The 17515-nt window shown below is 38.7% G+C and overlaps 1 protein-coding gene across 1 annotated transcript in view; it reads right to left on the bottom strand.

The window, feature by feature from the left end:
- Positions 1–1076: 1076 nt before the first annotated feature.
- Positions 1077–17515, bottom strand: part of cpne7 (copine VII) — a 40006-nt gene continuing 23567 nt past the window's right edge. Inside the window, exons 12-16 of the mRNA XM_034679422.1 lie at positions 12249–12303; positions 8842–8893; positions 8304–8437; positions 7115–7351; positions 1077–5643 (exon numbers count right to left, since the gene is read on the bottom strand). Of these exons, the coding sequence (XP_034535313.1) occupies positions 5491–5643; positions 7115–7351; positions 8304–8437; positions 8842–8893; positions 12249–12303 (631 nt within the window). The 3' untranslated portion in view covers positions 1077–5490. The remainder of the gene's footprint in view (positions 5644–7114; positions 7352–8303; positions 8438–8841; positions 8894–12248; positions 12304–17515) is intronic.

Raw genomic sequence — 17515 nt, 5'->3', positions numbered from 1 at the left:
CATGTATGTGCTGTGTAGTAAATGCACAAATTGACTGGGGGATTGAAAGCATGTGAGACACAACATCAGAAGAGCTAGCTGGAAGCTTTTCAAAGGTGCGTTCTGCTCCCTCGAGGGAAGGAGGAGACAGCTAATTACAAGTGAGATTTCCTATTCTCTCCATCTCCATTTCCTTATTACAGCCAGGCGTAAGGCAGCCAGCCAATGAGAAAACAACTAATCTATCCTCTGTCTTTCCTGATTTTACAGTGCCTCCGGCTACACCTCCGAGCCCTGAGCTTTGGCACTGTTAGGGAAGCCCAGTTGTGTTTAAAGGCATTAAAGGTAATCTGATAACATGGAGTGAATGAGCTGATTCCACTAAACAACAGCGCTCGGTCCCTGGGTGCAAGCCTGTTGCTGGTTTTATTGCCAATGAATGTTAAGCGGTGGTGAACGTTCTTTAATTGTGGCCATAAATCAGACGGCCAAGCACAAAAAAGGGTTGGAGGAGAGAGAGATGGGTCTGGTGAAAACACACAGAGCTCACCTGAGGCTCACAGCCCCGCTGGACCTTCATCAGCCTTGGGAAAGAGAGCAGCAATCACCATCAAAGCATCCTCTCTTTCATAATAATGTGCGGATGGCCTCCTCCCAGAGCCCCCCTCAGCACATCCTGCATCTTTGTCCCTGAATCTGACAAAAAAATGAAGGTCTACGTCTCCCCACAAGTAGGTGTCACCATGGAAACAACCGTTATTCAGCGCTCTCAACAATAGCTGCTAAATGAAAGGAGCTGTCTGATGGAATTAAAGAGTAGGCTCAGTCCCTCTTTCTATTTGATAAGTACCCACAGCATCCACAGCCAAAGACACACGGGGCAAATCTGTTCAAGATAGCATAACCTACATTTCATTAATCTCATTTCTATTCATCCGCCCTGTACAGCGGGGAGCAGAGGCAATGCTTAGTCAGATGATCACTGACATGAGCGAGTGGGATTGGAGGATGCTGGTTGGCAAAAACAGACAAATGTATTTCAATTTTTTTGACATGTTATTTTTAGCTGATATGGTAACAAATCACAGAGGCAGTTTCCGTTAAATGATGAGATTTATTTACCTCACTGCAAGACAGAGAGCGTCAACTACAAGAACATAGGTTTGTGCAAATGCAGGCTTGCATATTAGCATATCATAAGACCCAAAGGAATAACTGCACAGCACAGCTTAACAATAAAAGTAAGCATGCAATAAATCCCTTTCTTCCTTTCGAAGAAAATCAAATATATACTAATGATGCGTTGGTTGCTTCTCACCCACATGGCCTGAAGTTACACCAGTTGCATATTAAGGTTATGGGCTGTAAACCTTGATCTGATTAAAAGTGGATGGGAGAAAAAGAGAGAGTAGAGAGAGATTTCAAATACACCAATGCAGATGATTTGATATTAAGAACATTATGGTCACCTGAACTCTTGTCTTATGACCTCCAGTGTTTGTTATTTACTGTTACATAATTAATGACTTCCCATTAAGACATTGAAGCAGTTTTTCTTTTTTGGAAGTGGTTTGAAGCAGTGATAAATTGCCAAACGGATGTGTGTTCAGCTGGCTGGCACACACACACACACACACACACACACACACACACAAACACACACACACACACACACACACACACACACACACACACACACACACACACAATGACATTCTTTGAATATTGTGTATTTTACACATGAATGACTGCAATGAAACTCGTCACTTAATGAAAAAGATGAAGTATGTGAGATAATTTTCAAAGGAGAAGAGTTATTTGCTTGGGGCAAGTCTGAAGGGGCATTAAAAACCCATACATCACTGTTTACCATAAGGCTGCTGATACTTTTAGTAGCTCAGGTCGACCCTGAGGGGAATTAAACATTGAAATGACTCAGTGTATTGATGTTTGAACCAAGACAAAAACTAATTTTGATATGGTTTACTTAAATGAGAATAAGAGCCTTTAAAAACAGTACTCTTAAATTGTATCGCATTTCATTATGTAAATGCACACAGTGCTGGGTAATGAACCATTTGAGCTTATGAAACTCATAACCTGAGGCCAAGTAGCAATAAGGAGATGCAGGTAATAGGGGACAAAGAGTTAATTGCCATGTAAGGCACGAATCATAGGAGTGCTGATACCTTTGAGATATTAAAGTGTGAGCTGCTGTGCCCTCAAGGAGGAAAATATTGGTTGATTGGTCTGCACCTCCTGCTTTATTTAGTTAGAACAAATTGTAACTAAAGCTTGTGGGCAAGCAAAATCTGTTTACAAAAGTACTCCGCTTTTTTATAAGAATCGTCATTGGGAAACTTTCTAGTTCTCCATTTAGCTGTAAATCTTCATCCTCCTAAGAGTGACATGCTGCACTTTTTTAGCAGTGACGGATCTGAGATGTACGGGGAAATCATTATAATGGACAGACAATGTCATCCTTAAACCGCTAAAACTTCAAATGCTGCTCATTCCTGTAGAGTATTCTCTTTGTTTTGCATTAATCCCCTCCCTGATATGAACTGGTTCCTCGGAGCTGAACTTCAATTATAAAACCAAAGACCTTCCAGGATAATTTACATTCAACAAACTGAGTATGGCTGCAAATCCAGGCCTGCTGAATCAATAGGCCTCATCCTGTGATCCACAGTGACTGAAGGATCCTCAATACTTTTGCTCTTCAAAGGAGTTCAGAGAGCAGCCGACAGCGGAGCTCGCCTTGCTTAGGTGCATTCATGAGGAGTCAATAGTCTGTATCTGGGGAGGGCAGCTGAAGCTCTAGGGGACGAATCAAAGTCAGATTAATATTTGCAGCTCGGGGGTGGATATGTGTAAGAGTAGCTGTAAGGACTATGTATTCTTCCTGTGTATATAAGGGCAGGGACAGATTGGTGTTTGGCCAAGTGAATTAGCCACCCTTCAAAGTCTGTCACACAGCAAATACTGCTGTAGAGAGTCTTCACTAGAACAGTTCTTAAAGACCAATCAGGCCACACCTAGGAATATATGGAGGAATGAACTTTACTGTTTACAACACATCATACTATGTAGTTAACTTGTGCTTTTCTGTCACTATAGATTGTTTCAGTTATAGAAGATACTGTATTATTATAACACATCTGAAAAGCTCTCCCATTACACCTTTAACACAGCAGAAAACAAAAGGAATAAAAAACCAAGAACACGACACATTACTGTCGAGAACTTGTTTAACTTTGAGCGAAACAGTGTGGGATTTATATTTCTATTTAAAAAATGTTTGATTAATGCACTTAATGGTTTAGTTATCTACTTTTGTTGTGAATTGTTTGTTGAAAACATTTGCTTGAATGAGATGGGGAACATTCTGTTATGGGTAGATGATGTTCCTTTTTTTTAAAGTGGTGAAATGTTAAGAAGACGCCTTTGAATAGTGTGAAGGAACGCCTCATTCAACTCTTTGACTTTACTTCTTACTTTAGCTTCTTTTTACTTTAAAATGTAATTACACCTGGCTTTGGTGCATCATTTATCCCGTCTCGCTGGCACATACAATAATAAACATCTCAAACACAACTTGTTATCTCTGCTTTAAGAGTCTGTTTCAGAGACAGGTTGTTCCTCAGCCTCGGCAGCGGAAACATGTTTCTTTGATCAAAACATGACACTGCTTTTTCTGACTTTAAGATGCCTTTTGGACATGATGAGCATCTTAAAGCTTGATAAAACAGCTGAAGGAACAAAAGCATACGAGTAAATATCCATTGTTAAGGCAAGAAAGGGAGAAGTAAACACAACCTTTTTATGTACTGATTTGATGGTATGAGTATTTTATCCTAACTGAGGATTTTTTGTATTAATGGCAGTGTCTTTTGATTCGAATATTGTCACGCTAAATGTTCTGATGCAACACATTAAAAAGCTTGTTTCGTGAACAGTAATGACAGTGATCAGCTTTGTGCTTTCATTGGATCTGAACAGTGTATGTACCGGTTATATTCTTCATGAAACATCCAGAAAAAAAGTGTTGCATATAAAAAGCAGCAGAAAGAGGGGGGAAATAATGAGACATACAGCTGAAACTTGAAGAATGCTACCTGTCTGATGGTTGGCTCAGAGATGACAACAATGACAAAAAAAAATATTCAAAGGGAAAAAGTTCACCTGACATGCAGCGTGATTTCACAGCTTGTACTGCAATCATTTTACAAAAGGCAGAAAATTTGGAATGCAGTCATTCAGAACTCCTGGAGAAAAGTGTTATTCTGAGTTTTTTCATGGCCAACTTTTAGAAAAGGCTGTTTCTAAAAAAGAAAAGCAGCCAAGAAACACCTCCTAGTTTGACCTGCCAGATGATGGCCAGGCTGCAATTTTGTATTTGTCTTGCTGTATGACTTGTGTCTTGATTGAAAGAAGCGCACAGAGACCTAAAGCTATAGCAAATGTCTTGCAGTTTCACAAAATGTACAAGGCAGACAGGTCTGGGTTGGTGACGTACCATAACTTCTCCATTGCTGCTGTTTTCTCTCTTGTTTTCAAAGTATACGTCCAATTATTCAAGATTCAGCTAATTATCACATCACATCATACACTAACTTGGCAACCTGCACCTGACAAACACTCTCATAGTCTGCTTTTATATTTGCTGGGTAGGGACAGTTTCATTTGTAGCTGCTGCAGACACTTCAACAAAAAAACAAACAGCTATCGTGCTATGGAGGAGGGCTTTACGTAGAAATACAAAGAAGTAGTCACTAATTTATATATTACCATAAATTCTTGTCTTTTAGAACGTCAACTCACAAAAGATCAATGAGGACTCGTGATCTGTGCATGTCTGGCTGGACATTTTTTCTACAATCCAAGTGAAGGCCGATCCTGCAGCTAGACAGGTTTAAGTACAAGTGAAAAGATTAACATAACACAAGGCATGGTCGCACCATCTCATCTTTAAAACTAAATCATCTGTAACACCTGGATTAAATATTCTAAGTGTGTTCAAGTTGAGCAATCTAATTTTGATTGCACCATACCGTACTGAACACCACATCTTTACAATTATCCAAAGAGTTGACATTAGGTAAACAATAATATAATGGACATATTGAGGTGCTGTAATTCACGGACAGGGACAAATTGTAACCCTGCACCAATGACTGATCAGCACTCAGGGGTTGACCTGCATGCATAAAAAGTAGGGGAGAGAAAACACAATCTTCCAGGACCCATGATGCTCATTTTGCACAGCCAAGGAGAAGTTCTGGATCCACACTTAGAAGAGAAATTGATAAACCCCACAGTCTCTGTCGCTCTGTCTTCGTGTAAACACTTTGTCAGCAGTGGAAAATGAAATAAATAAGTAACATCACATTTACAAAGGTATTCTTTTCGTTCCCTGTCCAAAAATGGCGAGGCATGCGTCCTGTTTCCCTCTTAGTTTTCCAGACTGGTGCTGTGGTCAAAGCTTGGTTCCAGGATCGGGTTGGATGTTTATTCTGTTGGGGTGGTGGCCAGTGGGCTGAGGATGGGGGTTGGTAAGTCCCTCTGAGGACACATAGGAGAGATGGCCTTATGGCTGTAGTACTCCACTACTTGCTTTGGCACCTCAGCTAGAACGCATTTGGCCAGGGCTGCAGGTGAAGCCTGAAATAGAGACAGAGCCAAAAAACTTTAATACATCGTTTCGATTTGAGGTATCAAGCTTTTAAGTTTACTTTTCTTTATTTCAGATGATTTTAAGAGTTGTGTTTCAAGCCCTGTGAGGAGTTTTTAACTGATTTGAAAAGTCTCACTCTTACACTGATGCCTCTCCATGATCCACAAAGTTAAATAAGATTATCAGTGACAAGATTGGTTATTTCTTGGTCGGATTTCCCATGAAAAAGCCAAGCCAATATTTTTGGTCACCCTGACGTGGCTATGTCTAGAACTCTGCTGGTCTTGTTGGCAGTGAGAAGTAAGTTAGCAAGCAGGAGGAGTTGTGTTTTTACTTTTAACCCTCCTGTTATGTTCGTTTCTCTGGAAGAGCAATAATGTTCCTGGGTCGATTTGACCCGGGGCATATTCAATTATCCAAAAGTGTCAGAACCCCCAAAAAATCCCAATACACGTTTTTTTTTAATCTAATTTGTATCTCCATTACTAACCAATTAAATCAAGATTTAGTCCATTGGTGTTCTTAAATTATCACAGATCAGGGTTCAATGAGGATAACTCACTCGTTTTTCATTAAAATTCATCTTAAAACTTATTTTTAATGTACATTGGAAAGCCCTAAATATAAATACAATAGTTTTACATGACACAGATTTTTGTTTATTGTATTTTACATTTTGAATTTCTTATTTTTAAGAAGTGATGTTGATAAATTAACACGACACCTCTTCTGTCACATGCTGCCCAGATTTTTATGCTGCATTTAGCTGGTTTGGAAGGCATATATTACCTAAAATAGACTTTAAAAAGGGTCAATTTGACCCACAACATAACAGGAGGCTTAATAACTTTCTTTTTGCATAATGTTTTGTCCTCATGGCTGATACTGGAGGAGGATTAGCAAAAAGATGTTTCCTGTTAAGGTGTCTTTTTAAGACATTAAAGCTCTACAACCAGGGATTTGCTCTGTAGGAGAGTAAATGGCTGATTTGAAGACCATCACTCATGATTCACATCATATCGATGCTAATCTCCTCAACTCTCTTTGTTACCCCTAATAGGTAATTATACTAATTTATTTGAATTTCTTTGGTTTTTCATTTTTTAATCATATGTATTGTAAATACTGTGACACATGATTTAGTTTGGCACACAAAGTAATGTAATGTACTGTAATTGCAGAGCTGAAATTTTGCATGCAGCTTCACTGAAAATATGTTCTTGTTTGAATAATTCTGGACCTCATCCAGTCCATGATGTCCATCTGTAAGATTGTCAAAGCCAGCAACAGCATCCTGTTTGCTCATTTGAATAACACGAGAGAGGGTCGTTATAGAAGAACGTCATCGTCATGAGTCTTCACAAGCTTCACAAGCATGGCAATCGAAAAGGGTGAGGGATTTCAGAGAAAACTTGAAGTCAGCAAATAAGGATGGATAGAGGGAGGAAACAGACTGACCGTTTTGAAGTCTCTGAAGGGCACAAACTGCACAATGTCCCTGAGGACTGGCTCGCCCTTGGGTGAGCGTAGGACTCCGTCATCGCCATCCAAAATCTGCATGTCTGTGAAGTCTGCATTGCCCACACCAACAATTATTATGGAAAGAGGCTGGTAGGAGGCTCGAACAATGGCTTCACGTGTGTCCGCCATGTCTGTAACTACACCATCGGTGAGGATGAGCAGGATGTGGTACCGCTGGAAAAAGATAAGAGCTCTCAGTGTGAATTAATCCATGTGAACATTAACCCATTTTTTACAGCTACATGTGGTTTTGAGCAAGGACACCTCTCAGCGTGTGTTGTAGTCTGAAGTAGGCTTTTCATGCTGTCTTGGTTAATTTTACAGCCTCTCCTCAGCAGATAAGTATAATGTGTATGACACTTTGCTTAAGCGTTTCACAGGAATCAAGTCCATAAGAGAAGAAAAATGAAACACAGAGATACTACAACACAAACTTCAGCGAAGACAGATTCTGAGCGTGCATGCATGTACGTGTGAAATTAGTTTCATGTGTCCACTGAACAGAATAATACGAGTAGTACAGTGAAAGAATATTAACAAGACACAATATATTGCAATCATTCTAATAGTTAACAGAAGAGGCATAAAGGTTCCTTTGTTGGTTCTCTGACTGCTGCTGTTTTACTGGATGTCCTCAGTGAGTGAATATCTAATGTCTGCCCTGAAAGCCTGTTTGTTTACTGCGGCTCATTTACTGATCAAAAAAGGAATAACACTGAGAAGTGAATAATGAGATGAAGGTCAGCACAGTAACAGAAGTCTAATGGTTTAGAACACCATGTCTGTGCAGCCGCAGGTAATCTAAGAGAGAAAACAGATAATAGCTTAACTCCCAAAGGGATATTAAGGAAAGATAATAAGCACAGTAACTCTATTAGGCACTTTAAGAGCAGTTCATGAGGTAACTCCTAAAACACAAAGGGTCAGCGAACTGGATATAGGTCTAGAATATACACCAACAATATGGACTCTTTGACTTGAATCCATGATTAAAGAATACTAATTCGTTCTGAAAACACTAAGGTGAACTAGAGGCTACTAACTCTGGGAACTCAGTGGGAGGCAAAACAACAACGCTCATATTACAGCCATATATATTTTTTATAGACTATAAAGGGAGACTCACAGAAGCATCTTTAATGTTACCATCGCCTGCTGCCAGCTTAGCTATCCTGTTAATGATCGGGGAAACATTTGTTGGGCCGTACAGCTGGATCTTAGGAAGGCAGTTCTGGTATGCCTCAACCACTCCTTGGATCTCTGATTAAAGAGAGCAGGGGAGAGAAATGAAGGACACATTAATAGAGTTGTCCAGTGAACAAGCAAAGTATTCAATCAGGCGTATGAATCATTTAGTGCATCCAGGAAAGAACAAGTAGCTTGATCATGTTATCTGTGAAATCATCCAAAGAAGCAACGTTTTAGATTTAGTTTATTTATTTGTTTTCCAACAACTAATCAATAATGATTTAAGGCACTTCAATCAGATTATTTTATATAAATGATTGGTTTTACATTTATAAGTTAACTTATGATGGGGAGCATGATGACAGAAATCACTATATGTATTGCCAATATTTCCTGATTACAGATGTAGATTTGGGTATTATCGGCACAGAGAGACCCTTTTTGGGGTGTAACTGGTGTACAAAGACTCTTCTTACCTTCACATTCATCGTCTTCTGGGTTGAAATTAATGGCAAAGTCGTGAGACACCTGTAGATGGAGAAAGAAAATTGTCAAATACTGGGATTTGGGACAGAGATAAACCTTCTCCAACTGTAAGCCTGTTCAGAAGTCACTGAAAATGGCTACAGTGTTTGGAATAAGTGAAAGCATAAACCTCTGGTATCGCTGAAAACAATCGTTTTAGCATGAAGTGATCTAATGTATAAAAGTGGGATCTTGTTTAAGCTCAGCCTAACTACTTACTTACATTAAAGAAAATATTATGGTTTGGTTTGCCCTGTGATAGGTTGGCGACCTGTCCAGGGTGTACCCTGCCTTCCGCCCAAAAGTCAGCTGGGATAGGCTCCAGACCCCCATGACCCCAAACGGGATAAGCCATCAAGATAATGGATGGATGGATTATGGTTTGGGTTATTTTGTTGTGACAGTTTAGTTTCTTCAACGTTATTGTTGTTATTTGGTTTGAAGACTCATCCATCCACACTAACCTCCTTTCTGTGCACACTGTCTTGTCACCTGACATTTTCTCTCTACAACATTTATAGATAAAGGTGACATGCCATCTCGGTATGACACATTATTTGTCAATAAAGGCCATGTATTAAGACCAGGTAGAACTGGAACAATCAAAAGCTCAGCAGAGCCAAGGGAACCGCAGTGAGCAAAATTACATCTGATCATTGAGGTCCATTAGTGTGTGTTTTGCAGTAAGAGTTTTTTTTACATGATGTACTGATCTGCAATCTGAATGCTTTGCTGTTGTCCTATATCCTGAATAATCCTAAATAATCACTTTTTCAGACTATACACTATCATGCAAACACCCATTTCCTTTAAATTGCAAAAGCTAGTTTATGGTAAAAAATCAAACCTTTATGTTCTGCGACCAGACATCAGATAGATGTTTATTTTCAGGCTGGTAAACTAAAACAATAAGGCCCCAATTCTGCTTTCTCTTCACCCACAGCAAAACTTCCTCTTCTAACTGTGAGCCAGATCGTGAACTGACTCCTCTCCAGCTGGCTACTTTTTTAAAAGTCATTCCTTATTAACACAACAGTCTGAATTTAACCACTTTAAAGATAGATAGAAAATAATCAAACAGACCATGGTTTTGGCCACTGTGGAAAAAAAGACACTGCTTTGTAACTAATCCAACAGGCTTGTTTCATGGCAGACCTTTGGACATGATCTAGCAGGAAACATTCAGGTGTAACTAATAACATTTGTTATGGCTGTCTTTATTTCAGCTGTAAGGCCTGGGTATTGTGCAGGCTAGTTAAATTTCATGCCTGATGGATGTGCTGAAGCATTATTAAGCATCGGTAATGTTATTAGTCACACCTGTGCCTTTTCTGTTACTGTACCACAGAGTGTCCTTCAGTTTTATAATGTTGTATTTTAGCTTTCTCTCCTTGCCTAGTGCATTAAATAATCTGTTGGGTTGATGAGGAAGCATAAATAAATATTTCAATGTGAGATTTTATAAACCATGAAAATTGTTCCTTAATTGTGAACACATTTATTTTGTATTGGCTAAGTTGGAAGTCAGGTCTGCACATTTCAAAATGAGATATTGATCATAGTGGTCATGGTCAGGGGTTCTGTTGAGTGTTTTGTGTAAGTTGTCTTTTATTACATGACGGTCACAAGGAAAGATCTGATTTAGAGCTTTATTAGAATTTGCCAATAAATCATGAGGCAAGTCGAGCGCGGAGGAAAAGAGGCGTCATAGGAGGAGCTATATAAAGGGTTTCAGTGGGATGGCTGTCACATACTTCTTGATGGCCTGAAATAACTACCAAAGTTCATTCAGTCTGCACAGCACAATGTAAATGTGGGAAAAAGGCTTGCTTATAATGCTTGTGTGCATAGTGGTCACATTGGTTGTCAAAGAATTTGCATAAGTATAAATAATATCCCTGAATAGTTTGCAATAAGCAGATGCATTTTATAGTACTCTGGCTTTTAACATAACATCTTTGGTTCATCAGTATGCTTTGAGGATACAAACAAACTATATTAGAGACTGCTTGGAGGCAAATAAAGAGAGATTTAATAGACAGTTTACAAACCAGCAACAAAAACTGCACCAAATGAGGGCGGTTTCACCCAACAATGTTTAACAGAACCTGTAAACTCTTAATACCACCTACAGATGTTCTCTTTAAACTAAAGCTATGACTGGTGCAATGCATCATCAGATTTTTAAGGTTATAAAAAGAGTGTCTAAAATACTTTGTGTAAGACTTGAAAACATATTTCAAGCCCTTAAAGCTCCTGTGAGGAACTTCCTATTTGTGTCAAGTTTGGACAAAGCAGTACCCCTTACGTCTTTGCTGATTTAGTCCTGTATATGTGTAAGTCAAGTTTTATAACAAAAAAAAAACTCATCCTGTTTTCTTTTAAAAGATGAATGTATGATTAACTGGGAATCTTTGCTGTGGTAAAAGTAAAAAAAAAGGCTGTTTCTTCAGCATGCTATAAATGGTGTTGTCTGACACCTTCCTCCTTAAATGTTTATAGGCATTAAAAAGAACAATACACAGACTGTTTATCCTGTTGTTTGCTTGTGTAGGTTATAGAGAGTCTGCACTGTTAATTCCGGTCTGTTTCATCACCAGTAAAAAAAACTCCTCACTGAAAAAACCTAACAGGCCATGTTTATTGCACAGGCTTGTTACTTTTGCACAGCTAAATATCTGTTGGCCCTTTGGCTGGGTGATTATTACCATGACTCAGAGTCATCATTATCTCTCTCATGCTAAATTTGGAAATTAATAGTTTGTATTAAATGAGAAACCATTTTTTTTCACGACTGAAATAATAATGATCAGTGTTTCATTTCAGCACAAAGTGAAATCTTACATCAAACACAGGCTGTTCTTGTTTGATAAATATGCGTGTGTGTTTCTGTGCGGTTCGTGTGTGCGTGCATGTGCATGTGCACTCATTCTTCACATGCCTGACATCCCCCAAGGGCTCTATTCAGAATCACTTAGGGCTTTTGGTTCTCTAAGTCCAATTTGCTTAAACAAATGCTCTGAAACTCATGAATTCTTATGCAAATGGAGCCTCAACACTGCAGGCTTTTATGTCATGGTAACGGGTTATTTTCTCAAGACAAGTTGATATTTTAGGAAAAGGGGCTTATGAATAAAAATAAACTCACTAATTACTTTTAAATGTGAAATTTTGACGGATTGACAAATTATGTCATCCAACAGGTAATGGAAATCAGCTCGCTCAGTGTGAAATCCCAGGGTGCTGGGAAACACCGGGATCTGATAAGAGCACATGAATATACATTATGCATAACAATGATTATAATGTTCAGACACAAAAACAAAGGAAGGAAAGAGATATGAACAGAGATACTCACCTCATAATTTGGTGGGATTCTGGCACCAAATCCCAAAGCTGAAAATCTTTTGTCACTGAAACGATAAGACGATGAATCAGTTATACATTAACAGCAGTTTAATCTGGGCTGGCATTTGAGAATGATAAATATTGATGACTTATCCATCTGTTCACGTTTCCAAGGGCAAACCCTCCGCTTGTTTGCATTTCATAAATGTTAAAAGCTTGAATTACAATTTGAAATCCGTCCTACAGTCCCTGCAGCCTGTGTTTGCACCTGTTCAAAGAGCTTCTAACAGTCTTCATCCTCTCCATTTTTCATCCTGCCATTTATATCGGTGGATATTTCACTAAGAGGCTCTGCAGTGCTGGATTGAGCTGTTTCTGTCACAGACAAAACACGGCAAAGACTGAGCCTTTAACCACTCCCTTTTTACAAGATAACGCACCATAATATATGTACTCTCTGCTTTTTTAAAAATCTGAAATCTGAGCATAAAAGTATCCACGTTAGAGCCTCTAAAAAATTCCCACATTGGAATGAAAAGCTGGATTTCATAGCATGGACACTACAGGACATGGATGCAATAATTTAACTCCAAAGAGAAGCTTCAGGTTGTTTTAAGGAATATGAACCACTATCAGACAGCTTCCTATTCGTCAACAACAACAAATGTGACATTTGAGGTGTGCAAACTCAATCAGTGGCACAGTATGGAGGAGAAAAAGACAAATTCCTTGCAAGCATTCCTGAATACATTTCTATGGGGATTGATCCTCACTTGATCGTTCAATGACACACAGTAGATGTCTAGAAGTTTTCCTCAGACATTATAGATTTAATATGATGCTTAATATTACTACTAGCAACAATGATCTCAAACAACTTCATGACATACAAGCCTTCTTTCAAATAATTTTCATGTCACCACTCTTTCAAAGGGCAAGGCTTTTACCTGTCTTTCAACAACAACAACAACAACAACAAACACACCTTTTAGACACATAATGAAAGCACGGTATTCTGTGTGGACTTTCTAGCTCATCGTAGGTTTCATTAAAATCCTGCTCTTGATACAGATATTATCATACTAATCATTTACTGTATATCAATATGGACACTGCACTATATGAAGTTAAAATACTGCCATGCCCCAGATGGGTGCTGACATACTGCACGAGTGCAGTCAAGACATGCACTGAAGTGATCTGGCTGGTAGTCGTCAGATCCCTTTCTCTAACCAAAGCATACATAACCTTACCAAATGTCAAAGATCCCTCAGGTGAGTACAGTTAGAGTAGATTCTGGTGTTCATTTGAAGCAGACAGTCATGACTATACAAACTCAATGACTCTTTTCTTATGTTGGTTACGTTTTCTCTCACCACTCCTCCTTGACTCTGCTAATACAGTACAGAACACAGCACAAGCCTGCATTTGTCAACAGAACTGTCAATCAATCATCTTTTTAATGTCAAATCACTAATTAAACTAAACTTCTCAGGACAATGAACACTTGAACATAAATCATAATGGAAAGAACTAATTGCAATGACAGAAATTAAATTAATTTGATGTGTATTTCAATTTTATACTTGACCCATATTCAATCTGTTTACATGAAGGAGGCAGGGTTTAAGACCTATACTGCAGCCCGTCAGTAGAGGGAGCTCCAAATATCATGGCTTCACAATCTGTGAACATGTTAGATTTTTTCATATTATGGTGCTAACTCACCTTCCAGTCATCGGTTTAACAATAGGCCAGCAGTGACACACAGAAAACTACTGGACCTTCATTCATGGTTATAATTATGAACTCATGGTTTATGCTTAACTTTCACAGTTTGGTCAGGTTTTGGTACAACTTGAATATCTTAACAGAATCAAATAGAATTCTTAAATCAATTAGGGATTATTATTTATCATCAGTGTTTATTTGATGAAGTTTGTGAAGTTCAAAATTCCTGGAGTACTTATTCAACTCAACGAAGTTCAATGATGCATACTGTTTCCTAAATACACATTAGACTGATAACACTTTGTGTGTTTTAGCACACTGGACTTTGTGGCATCCAGGATAAGAGCTGCCACAGCTTGTTTTCAGACGCATCAGTGATTGTTTGCTGACTCTAATGGCTGCCTCCCTTATCAGAACACTCTACAATGCCTTTATCACCAACAAAACAACCGCAAATTCTCCAGACCAGAGCCTGCTGCAAACAACATCTCCAGCTCTACTGGTTTACTTTTTTGTATTGGGACACAAACATTTGAAACTATGTGTTAAAGTCTTTTACTGTGGATGTGGAGTGGGTGCACCAAAGGTCACACAGCAGCGTTTGCGGCACAGTACGTGTTGATTTATTTGTTGTGTTGACAAGTGGAGACTGGGGAGTGGTTTGTCCACCCATGAAGCTAATATGGCTTTGAGGCAACCTTTCAGAGCCATCACAAGTGTTTAATTAACTTTGATGGGTGTGGACTTGTATAAATGCCGACAGAGTGATGATTTTTACACTCTCTGGGTATGAAATAAACTGCGTGAAACCTCACTTTGAAAACAATTTGTTGTTCCAATATAATGATTGCAAATATTGCAGCAGCACAGGCACTATCCAAACATCAAAACAAAGAGGGAATTTTTCTTTAATCAGAAATATTATTTCCCTCTTCCTCCTCCTCCTCCTCCTCAAAGAACTTCAAGGAGAGAGATGATTATGTCTATCTGTTCCCATAACCTTGCAGTATTATATTTACAGCGGCTGCAAATGGCAACAGAAACAGCCTGTAGGCTCTGGAGAATTTGAGCTGGTATTTTGTTACCATCATTATCCTCTGTTCCAAGAAAAAAAAAAAAAAGATAAACATATGAATGAGTCCAACTCTTATTCCCTGTAATGCAGCCTCTCCACATGTCCTGGATAATGTGCTGTTCTGTGTCCAGATAGAAAAGCACTCCAGTAACAATGTTCCAGACAAATGGAAAGCATTCAGTTAGCGGCAAGTTTCTGTAGCTGATGTAACAGAATCAAAAGATGCCTCTGCTTTAACTCACCTTCAATATTTGGATGTTTTCAGCTTAATTTTCTTGCTAAATTTTCATCAAACTAACCACCATCCAATGAATGCAGGCCTAACTCCCACTATTGTGACCTTTCAAACACCCTGAGGCGTGTTCAAATAGAGGCAAAATAATCAGAAAAATAAACTGTGTTTTTGGTACCATATTAGTTTTGCCAGCTCACTATTATGGAAGAACTTTCTAAGATTATTTTTTGGGCTTTTTTATGCCTTTACTGAGAGGACAGGACAGTGGATAGAGTCGTGGAAAGTAGGGGATGGCATGGCCAATACCCTTGAGGAAACATTTTAAGAAAAGTTGAAATGTAGGACTCATTCTTGCTCAAAGCATCCTGATTCCTGAAGTCTCCGGTGTCCCCATGTTTCAGGAGATGGCTCAATGAAATGCACTCTATCGTTAAAATGGAACAAACTCGCTGCAAAAGACATAATTCATATAACTACTTTCTTAAAGTGTGGAATCCATTTCTGTCGTTTGATGAGACCTAACTACGTTACTCATAATCTTTGCTGCTATGATAATAATGTATATGTGTGTATACACATTATAATGTAATAATGTAATGTATGTGCTTTTTCTGTATTTTAATCAACAATTTGACTGTGTCCCACCCAACTTTTTTTATTATGATTATTTTATTCCTTACTATTAACATAGTGTCCATATTTGTACTATTATTTATGGTGTGTGTGTGTGTGTGTGTGTGTGTTTGTGTGTGTGTGTGTGTGTGTGTGTGTGTGTGTGTGTGTGTGTGTGTGTGTGTGTGTGTGTGTGTGTGTTTCTATTGGTGTTCTCTTTTGTTGTTTTTTTTATTTTTTTATCTTTTTAAACTAAGTTATGATTGTTAGACCGTGGAATCTTTTGGAAGCAGGGGAAGCCTTCCTTTTTTTTTTATAGATGTCACTATTGTTAGCATCTAAGGATCCTTTAGATCTGCAACCCTGCCTGTTTTATTTTTCATGGTGTCTTGTGTCTATTGTGTGTGAGTGTGTATATGTTAATAAAACAAAAAAATCACAAAAAAAAAAAGAAAAAAAAAAAGCCTCCTGATTCGTATTCTATTTAATATACTCTATCATGGTCAACATCTGGAAAAATTGATTATTCACATGCATTAAAAATTCATCCTTGGAGCTCCAATGAAAATATTTCTATATGCACAACCTAATTGTGTCTTAAAATGCATGACAAAGCAACTTTAGCAGAGACAGGAGGATAGACAAGGCTGCTGGCTACTCATTTTCATCATTCAATCTCGCCATAAAGTGTATGTAGGTCCTCGTTTCCCTCTATTTGTCCGCAAATGTGAGGAGCCACGGGGAAATGTGCCCGCTGTAATAGCCCTCTCAGCAAAGTAAACGAGCTTCTGCCCACACAGACAAAAGCTCGTCACTCAAGCTCCATAATGCACTCCTCTGCAAGGACTCTAAAAATCCCACATCACCTATATTCACTAAAGGCTAAAAGGTTTGCTTGCCCACATGTTACACCTCACTAATGACTCCAACTTAAGAGGGAAGGGCTGCCCACACTCAGAGGTATGTTTCCATGTATGATGCTCCCCGTGTATCTATGTAAACAACATGATGGCAATGATGGAGCTATGAGGAGGACACACTAGATTTTATGCAGGGTTTTTTTGTTGTTGTGCGTCTCCAATGCTATCTCCAAGATGCTATAATTAACCAGACAGTGCTCCCCTGATACTCAATAGAAGGATCTGCATAAATCAGAAGTGTTAATCCTCATCTGGCTTAGTTTTGACAGATGAGAGGGTCTTTCTCTGAAATATATTATGAACAGTCTTCCTCTAATTAGAGAATACCTGCAGGCTTGCTTGCAATTTTTATTAGTTTTTCATACATTTGTAAATTGTTTAATATTTGTTCTCAATTAGTCAATCAGGATCTTCAAATAAAGTGTTTGCCTGAGGCCAGTTCTTAATAGCATGTCATCCATATGTATTAACACTTACATCAACCAGAAGTCAAAGGCTTTCAGTGCTTGTAATGATTCCTTAAACAGCCTCTACTCTGCATCTCCTCTGTCTTAACATCTGATTCCAAACCACAGTGTTATTTCTACAGCCACAGTGCCTCCCACACCTTATTGAAGTGGCTGTTATGCTGGTGTCAGCCCAGATCTCTGCATGTCCTCCTCTTTAGTTCAGGGTAATGAGCCTGTGCGAGCAAAGAAGGAAGA

This window comes from Notolabrus celidotus, chromosome 3 (assembly GCF_009762535.1).
Source record: "Notolabrus celidotus isolate fNotCel1 chromosome 3, fNotCel1.pri, whole genome shotgun sequence".
NCBI classification, from domain to species: domain Eukaryota; kingdom Metazoa; phylum Chordata; class Actinopteri; order Labriformes; family Labridae; genus Notolabrus; species Notolabrus celidotus.
The sequence above is the reverse complement of the archived record's forward strand: the minus strand, read 5'-3'. Positions and strand labels throughout refer to the sequence as shown.